At 39.6% G+C, this 8,257-nt stretch overlaps 1 protein-coding gene across 3 annotated transcripts in view; it reads right to left on the reverse strand.

Annotated features, from left to right (window-relative positions):
• Positions 1–947: 947 nt before the first annotated feature.
• Positions 948–8,257, reverse strand: part of LOC107696217 (zinc finger protein 704-like) — a 72,006-nt gene continuing 64,696 nt past the window's right edge. The window contains exons 7-9 of one of the 3 annotated variants that reach the window (XM_016496471.1): positions 7,193–7,303; positions 6,672–6,769; positions 948–5,697 (exon numbers count right to left, since the gene is read on the reverse strand). In XM_016496471.1, the coding sequence (XP_016351957.1) occupies positions 5,586–5,697; positions 6,672–6,769; positions 7,193–7,303 (321 nt within the window). In that variant the 3' untranslated portion in view covers positions 948–5,585. Of the gene's footprint in view, positions 5,701–6,671; positions 6,770–7,192; positions 7,304–8,257 lie in introns of all 3 variants that reach the window. The other 2 variants (XM_016496470.1, XM_016496472.1) reach the window with 2 other exon arrangements.

Below are 8,257 nucleotides of genomic sequence, written 5' to 3' on the forward strand. Positions count from 1 at the left end.
GTCAGAAGCTGGTTGTTTTATCATCAGCATCTGTTTGATTTTATGGCAGTCCCCCTCCTCTCAATGGACTATAAAATCACTAGATATGAGCACATGCTGCTAAGTATAGAACAGGTCTAAGAAGAAGCCACACACATTTGGCTTTCGGCCCAGACCCAGTGGAATGACTGCAGAATGTGGCAGTTTCTATCAGCGCTTCAGCCAATCAGACTCAGGAAAAAAAAGAGTCTAAAGAGATTTTACCTGGAACACAAAAAATAAATGTTTTGAAGAATGTTCATGCTGCTCTTTTCCATACAGAACAGCTTATAGCAGTGGTTCTCAACGTTTTTGTTTTAGGCCCCATTATCCACAATAGTTTTTTTTTGGGTGGGGGGCTTTGTTTCAGAACATAGCATGAAAATGGGCGACTATGAAAAGATGCTGAAATCACATGATGAAAATACATTTTCAGAGGAAGTGGATTTTGCAAGTAATTCCTATAGTAACAGCAGCCTGCCTGCCCTGTGCCTGTTTTTACAGATAAAACATCACAAACAACACATTCATACATTCAGATCATATTTTTTTGTTTCTATTCTTCAGCATGCACATGCAGTATTAAAAAATACAGTTAGATCAGCAAATACTTGAAAAAGTGTAAAAATCCAGTGAGACAGTCTTTGAGTTCTTGAGGTTAACATGGTTCTTGATTGACAAAGGTCAGCAGTGAGATAATCCATTCAGAGCGCTGAGCCTACATTCCTATGGTGTCTTTTGGCATCTTATTTTCAAGATGTAAAGCAACTTGTTTAGAATTTTTTGTTTTTTTTTGCTGACAACAGCAAGGCTTGAGACTGAAATGTGTCACATTACGTCCTGCTTATTCTCTTTGAGATCCTTTGCGATAGGGCTGCATGATTAATCAAAATAAAACCAAAATCGTAAGATGGCATAATACAATAATTAAATCACAAAGGCTGTTTTTTTTTCCCCAAATCATGCAGGCCTACTTTGAGAGACATGATGGAAAGCATAAATCAATATCTGGATCCAGCCAAGCTTGCGATTCATAATGCTAAGATCTTCTGTGCATGGTCCTATCTGTTAGGCTAGAGTTGTAGTCTCTGACAATAATGGATGATCTCACTGTATAAGCATCTTGTAAGAAAAACACTCCCCAGTCCTTAAAACACAGCCGTATTCAACAAACCTCTGTTTAAAATGTTGATTAAACGTTTCCTGCTGCATTTCCAAAACTGGAGATGAAAACAAGAAGCCAAAAACAACGATATTGTAGCTAAAAATCATTTACAAAGCACAACCGGGAAAAGACACCCCCCACCCCCAAGCTTCAAATTCATCAAAAGGCTCTTTGAGCAGAAAAAAAAGCAAGAGCTAGTCCTCAAATCAGTAAAAAAGGGTCCTCCACTCCCACACGTTTAAATCCAGACGAAATGTTGAACTCAGACAAGCCGACACCAGAAACATTCCTTTGCTTTTCTGTGCATCTCCACGCACAATCTCAGACCTCACCAAGGCACAGTCAGACTCCTACATATCCTCATACAAATACATTCCTGAAAGCGGTCAGAGGGACTGGCCCCCTCCACGGAAAACAAAAACAAAACCTCTCAGGGCCCCTTTCCGCCTAGGACAGACATGACCTGATCATGTACCATGGGAACCCGGCAGCTATTTTATCGGTAGTATGCATTGCAAAATGCCAATACTGTCAAATGACAGCAGTGATTATAAGCCCTCTAAGAGAGAGTTAGTTCCATCCTGATGATGCGGTTTCGTAACAAAAAGATTTAAATGTGCAGTCTGGAATGTTCGTCTCGACTACAGCCTTTTTTTTTTTTGCAGACTCAGTCCCATCAACGGCCTCTACTCATTCTTGCTGCTTGTGGCTCGACACAAACACACAACTTATGTAAGTAGACTACTGAGTGGCCCATCTGCCATCTGGCAGACAAACGATTCAGTCTACGCAAAGACAATCAGATTGGGTCAGTCTGACATGGGATATGCACACCCACTCTAAACATCTGCACAGATCCAACACTAATACCAACCAAAGACATATGTGTATCTGATTAACATCGCACTTTCAGATTTTCCTCACATCAGTGCGTGGGAAAAAACATGGCACTGTCTTTTAAATCGGCTAAACTAGCATGTTAAACTCTGGACCTGGTGAAAGTTCAGAACAGGAAGCATCTTAATATGTTCCCTAGGATCTGTACACCGGTGTTGTTAAAGTAGCTTAGAATATGGATCAAAACAGTTACACATTTTGAGTAATATAATAGTATTATTAGTTATTGTTAATTACCTATACGGTATGTTTACACAGAACCAGAGAAGACTACTTAGGCTAAAGACAGCTAACACCTCAGCGTCCTACTGAATCTGAACAATGAAAGCTTAGTACTGCGTTACTATGAGACGTGGACCAAGATAGCTTTCATGAGCAGCACTAGTCCTAAATACTGTATACCAGGTAGCTTATATAGGTATTGTAGGTACATTATACTGTTTAACCTGTGAACAAAGTTGGCGATAAAGAAAGTAAATAGTGAAAAGACGACATACTCATGTTGCAGCTTGATATGCACCGTGTCTGTTAAATTTCACACTGTACAACAAAAGGGCTGTGCACAAGTAAACTAGCATCCCTAATGAACACGAGTAATGCGCCGTGGTCTAGCTAACAAAACTGCAGCCAATACATAAGCACCATGGTGACAGGTGTGTGAAACATCATTAGAAACCAAATGCACCGTGATCTTAACTTCACTTAACAGCTTATCCGAGGCAAGAGCACATTTTTAAGTAACTTTTAGGTACCATTTAGAAATATATTCCCAAAACCCATTCCTAAAGGTCTCAATTGTAGGAAACGTGATGGAAGGAGTTTCCCCAAGTATATACTGAGTGTAAACAACTGTAGACATCAGCTTGCCCTCTTACGTAAAACGCCTGTGAGATCTCTCAGACCCTTTGGTCTAAAATAGCACCAGGAAGGGAATGGAGAGACAAGCAGCAGCCTCTGAGATGTTCCTCACACCAGCGGAGGGGCCAAAATATGCAGCTTTTAATTATTAAAACTCATTTTCATCTCTGGCATGAGATCACAAAAAGTTTCAATAAACATTGGAGTAGAATTGGAGTGCTAGAGCCCTTGGGTGCTGGTGTGTGGCTTCAGCATAGCTGTGCTTTCACAAACGGCTTGCCTCCAGTCATACGGAAAATGCACGGTCCTGGAGACCTTTTACATGCAAGATCTGTTGAATCGTGTCAACAGAATGGGAGAAAAAAGGAAAATTATAGATCAAAACGCAGAAACAGTCATGAACTCTTGATTGTTGTTGTTTTTTTTCCTCTTGTCTATTAAGACACTAAACCAATGGGAGTTTTTTGGAGATGTGATTTAAATGCATATTTATTGACATGGATTTGAATTATAGATTCACATTTAAAATGCTCTTAGTTTTTTTCCGTTGGTCTAGTATCTGGCTTTATTCACACAGGCAGCGAAAAACCTTTTTTTTCATGAAAGGCCACATAAAACAAACCAGATCCAAACCACATCCATTTGTGGCATGAAATGAGATGAAAATCCATTTTTCGCCATATTGGGTTTTTTGTAGTCAGAACTGCAAAAGACAACATGAAATCTGATGTTTATGGACTAGATCCAAACCACATCCATAACAGGTGTGAAATCAGATTAAATCATATTTCTTTAATGCATCTTAGTGTAAATGGTCAAATCAGGTTCCAAGTAGTCTACTGTACTTTTAGATGTTTGTGAGCCTCTTTCATCTCTTGTCAGGGTGATGGTTATAGCATTCCTAAATAACCCATGTAGATAACACAGGATATTGACTACATTGTGCAAACAAATGGATCTAATAATTGAAATCGGATTTGAAACCTGATTTGTGTGCAGTGTGAACAAAGCCTTACTTTATTCTTCCAATAAAACCAAGTGTTACTCTGGGCATTCAATACTATATATCTTACCTATATACACATATTGATAGTAAGTGAAAGGGGAACCATGTGATGAACAAAACAGATACAGACAATGAGCTGATCGCAATAAGCACTCTTTGCATGTATATGATGAGTTAATTAGCTTGTGTTGATGTTATATAGACAATATCATATTAGACTATCAGAGCCACCAAAAAAGTGCCAGATAACAATTGCCAACCGAGCTGCCGTATTCCTTGTGAGCCAAACCAAGTGTCAACGTCCCAGAACTTAACAATTTTCATTCCATCCTGGTCACCCTTTGCAAAGAAGCCCATCGTGAAAAGATGTCCATCCTCCTCTGACCAATGTTCTGCCGTGTTACACAATACTGTACCAACTACTGAAGAATAACAAAACCACATCTGAGTGCTTCCAGCTCCTGTGCTGGAGTAGATGTGGCATTTGCTATTTTTATGACTTCCTACTTGAACCTGTGAGGTCAGGAAAAAGGTGAGAGGTAAAGAGCTCTTCACCTTTCAGAAGTAAAATTAACCACTTTGCAGAGTTTTCTTTACCTTTACCTCTCTAGGCAACAGACTGTGGCGTGAAAACACAGCGGGTTCATATATGGCTCTAATATGAATGCAGTTCATTCCTGCTGATGGAGTCCTATGGGAAGGAGAGGTTGTGTTGCCTGAATGACTGTTTTTTGCGATCGCTAACTTTGATGCGAGTCTGTCCCATTGGGTTTTAATGATCGCATTTTTTGTACTTCGTTCTGTTGAAGTCAGTTGCACAAAAAGCAAAAAAAAAAAAAAAGAAAAGGGAAATGGCACATAAAAAAAACATTTTTGGTAGCAAGATATTCCTGTGACAAAAAGCACTGAGTTCTTTGCTGTTAAATCTAACTGCTGGTTTTGCTTTTACTGATTGCATCCCTGAAAGAAATGTCCTATTGGTAAACGCAAATATAAAACCAGAGATATAAAATCTGTCCTTTGTAGGTGCAATTGCTTGTGTCAGCACGGCTGAAAGGGGGAGCTGAAAGTCCTTCTCTTCCCATACTTTTTTTTTGTTTTTTTTTGCATTGATGAATTTCCATTCAGGAGAGCCGTCCAGTCAACATCCTAAAACAAACCCCTGTGGTGGTACATTCTTGAGAAGACAGGGTTTTCTGGCTGTCCAACCCTTAACCTTTAATAAAATGGGCAGGAGAAATGCAAAAAAGTGCCCATGGAAAAAGAAACACTTTCTCCAGTTGTGTTTTATAGCATTTACAAAGTCTGAAAGAGAGCTTTCTTCTCTTTTAAAAAGAGCAAGGGCAGAGGCTGGTCTTGCCCTGGCTGGTCCTTTAGGAACTGAAAAAAAAGGCAGTATACTGAACACAAACAAAAAGAGATGGATCACAAGTCTTTTGTTTTATTTTTTGCAGTGTAAAGCAACTCTCCTCAGTTGGTTTTGGAGGGAATGCATAAGGGTTTGACCCTCGAAGTCCACGTGGGTTTAAGGTGAAGCAGGGTGGGGCTGTGGTCAGCAACAAAGAGAAGGGATGTATTTCATTATGCTATGCATGCAAAGGAAGCCCACCCTGTTTTTGTGTTTAAGCCGTCACAGCTGTTTCAGTCAACAAATCTCTGGCAGGCTTTCTTCCAGCGGCAGGCCGTGCACCACATGTCTCTGTTTTCCATGCCGTACACCTTACGACACTTCTTTCCCTCGCCTCGTGACTTCCTACTGCGCAGCACATGAAAAAACACAAAAACGGTTTTACAAAAAATGTTCAACATATAAAAGCAAATATTATTTAAAAAAAAAAAAAAAAGTACTTCCATAATAACAATTTGGTTGAATAATTAGTTGTTGCTGGATCTTATTGTGCCACATCTGGAGCTCAAGGCAAGTTCATTTGAAGCTTGTGATTTTCAAGTAAGACATGGATAATGTGATTTCAAAATCATGATCATAGGGGAATAATAGAGATTTTTTGAGGTCTCTGATATGACTGGAATTATTTAATGTGAGTGTACATTGTGTACACTGTAATCTAAATGTAAAAATAGAGAAATAGAGATAATTAAATATACAATATCAACCAATTGCGATAAGTTAAAAAAATTATCTAATATTGGATAACCAATATGGTACCTTCCAGTATCTGAGTATGATCATACTGCCTATTAACACAACACCACTGGGTTTACGGACTTTTCACATGCTTCTGGCATCATACCAAGTAAGCAGAGACCAGAACTTATTGATAATTGTACTTTACCACACTACATAAAAAGGGTTTATGATGTGCAAATAGATTCTTACATCTGGACGCCCATAAAAATTTGAAGAATGTCCTTTACGGGAGCCACACCTCCAGCATTCGTCAAGTCTAACCATTTTACAGAGCCATTTTAAAGGGGTCATATGATGCAATTTCATTTTTTCCTTTCTCTTTGGAGTGTTAAAAGCTCTTGGTGCATAAAGAAGATCTGTAAAGTTGCAAAGACTAAAGTCTCAAATCCAAAGAGATATTCTTTATAAAAGTTAAGAGTCAGCCACACCCCCCTAAAACGGCTCGTTCGAACACGCCCCCACATATCTACCTCACTATGTGGGAAGACATCATATGACCCCTTTAAAGTACTATGTTCATTCCTTGAGGTGTAAAACTCTTAATTTAAGACTGAAAGGAAGTGTAGTTAAGACTGTACCTGAATGAGCTTGCGGCTCTGGGGGGAGACGAGAGCACTGCAATGGTTTGAGAGCGCTGCTCCCCAAAGCCCTGCGTCCGGCTGTGAGTGGGAGAGGCCTGCAGTCAGACGGAGAGAGATTTAACATCCCTCACACAAGGCCAAAGACATCATTCATCCATTTCCGGTCATAAAAATCTCAAAGCACAATTTATAGAGACACTGAGCACTGTTTAGCCTGTTTTGTGAGCGTTTGTGCATTCGGTTATGTATCAGTGTTGAGATTTGTGTTTGTCAGACTGACTCACATCTCACAGTTGTGTTTGCACATTTGATTTACCTGACATCACTGTCATCAAATGAGAGGCCAAACTGTGGTAGATCAGGAGGCAATTATGAGACACGATCGGTCAGGACTCTATTGTGTGTGTGTGTGTGTGTGTGTGTGTATAAAGGGACAGCCTAATGCAAGGCACACTGGAGTTCAGTGTGTGCATGTGTGTGATGGGCACAGGAGCGTGTGAGTGTGTGTGTGTACTCACATAGGTGCCAGTAAAAGTGACGGGTGGGGACTGCCAGGAGATACTGAAACTGCTGCTGGAGGGGGTGAAGCCAGTGGAGCTGGTGGAGGGGATGGTGACAGGGGCTGTGGCCTGTGGAGTGACAGTCACACTGATATACTGTAGTCTCTATGGGCCCGCGATTATGATTGGGCTGCATGTATATAATAACCATTTTGACAGCATCTAATATTTAAAAAATGGGCTTTCCTTTATTATATTATTTTATATTATATTATATTCAGGGACTGAAATTAACACCCGCCAAATGCGGGTCAAAATCAGCTATGGCGGGTGACGTTGTCAAATCACTATAGCCAATTTGGCAGGTTACTTTTCTTCACTCATTAAATTGTTGGGGAAGTTAATGTAAGCCAAATCTGCGCAGATTTAGTGCAAATACTGAACTCGTGAGTCATCATGATTTATTAAATACAGCCTAATTGCGCAGCATCTGCGCATACCTAGCTTACTTGAACATACCACTCGCTACGCAACAAATAATAATTGGCGCACGAAGACTCAAAAAATGACTGAAAACTCAGACACTGTGATTTTCTTACTGTCCAGCTGAACTCTCCTAATATCATGCAATTTGATCCCACCAACATCTTAAATTCAGTTAAATCAAATTTAAGGCCATAAAAGTCTTAAATGGTACAACAAAGCCTTAATTATTATTTCAAGAGGGCGTAAATTTGGGGACGGAAAGACAAGAATTGCAAAATAGCTTAATGTGAAGATTAAACTTCAAAAGGCTGTGATTTCATTGAATAAATATGAGCGCTGCACGAAATCTGCATTTTCAATAAGCCCTTCTGCTGTTTTTGTGCAGACCATTGCGAAAATCGACCCATATTTTTACGCAGCAAACACTGTAAATGTGAACCGGTTGATCGACAAGAAGCTAATGCTAATGCATTTTAAAAATCTAACCAATTAAGAAATCAATATACAGTGGGTACGGAAAGTATTCAGACCCCCTTCAATTTTTCAGTCTTTGTTATATTGCAGCCATTTGCTAAAATCATTTAAGTTAATTTTTTT

Source organism: Sinocyclocheilus anshuiensis, unplaced genomic scaffold (genome assembly GCF_001515605.1).
Source record: "Sinocyclocheilus anshuiensis isolate Anshui unplaced genomic scaffold, SAMN03320099.WGS_v1.1 scaffold734, whole genome shotgun sequence".
NCBI lineage: Eukaryota > Metazoa > Chordata > Actinopteri > Cypriniformes > Cyprinidae > Sinocyclocheilus > Sinocyclocheilus anshuiensis.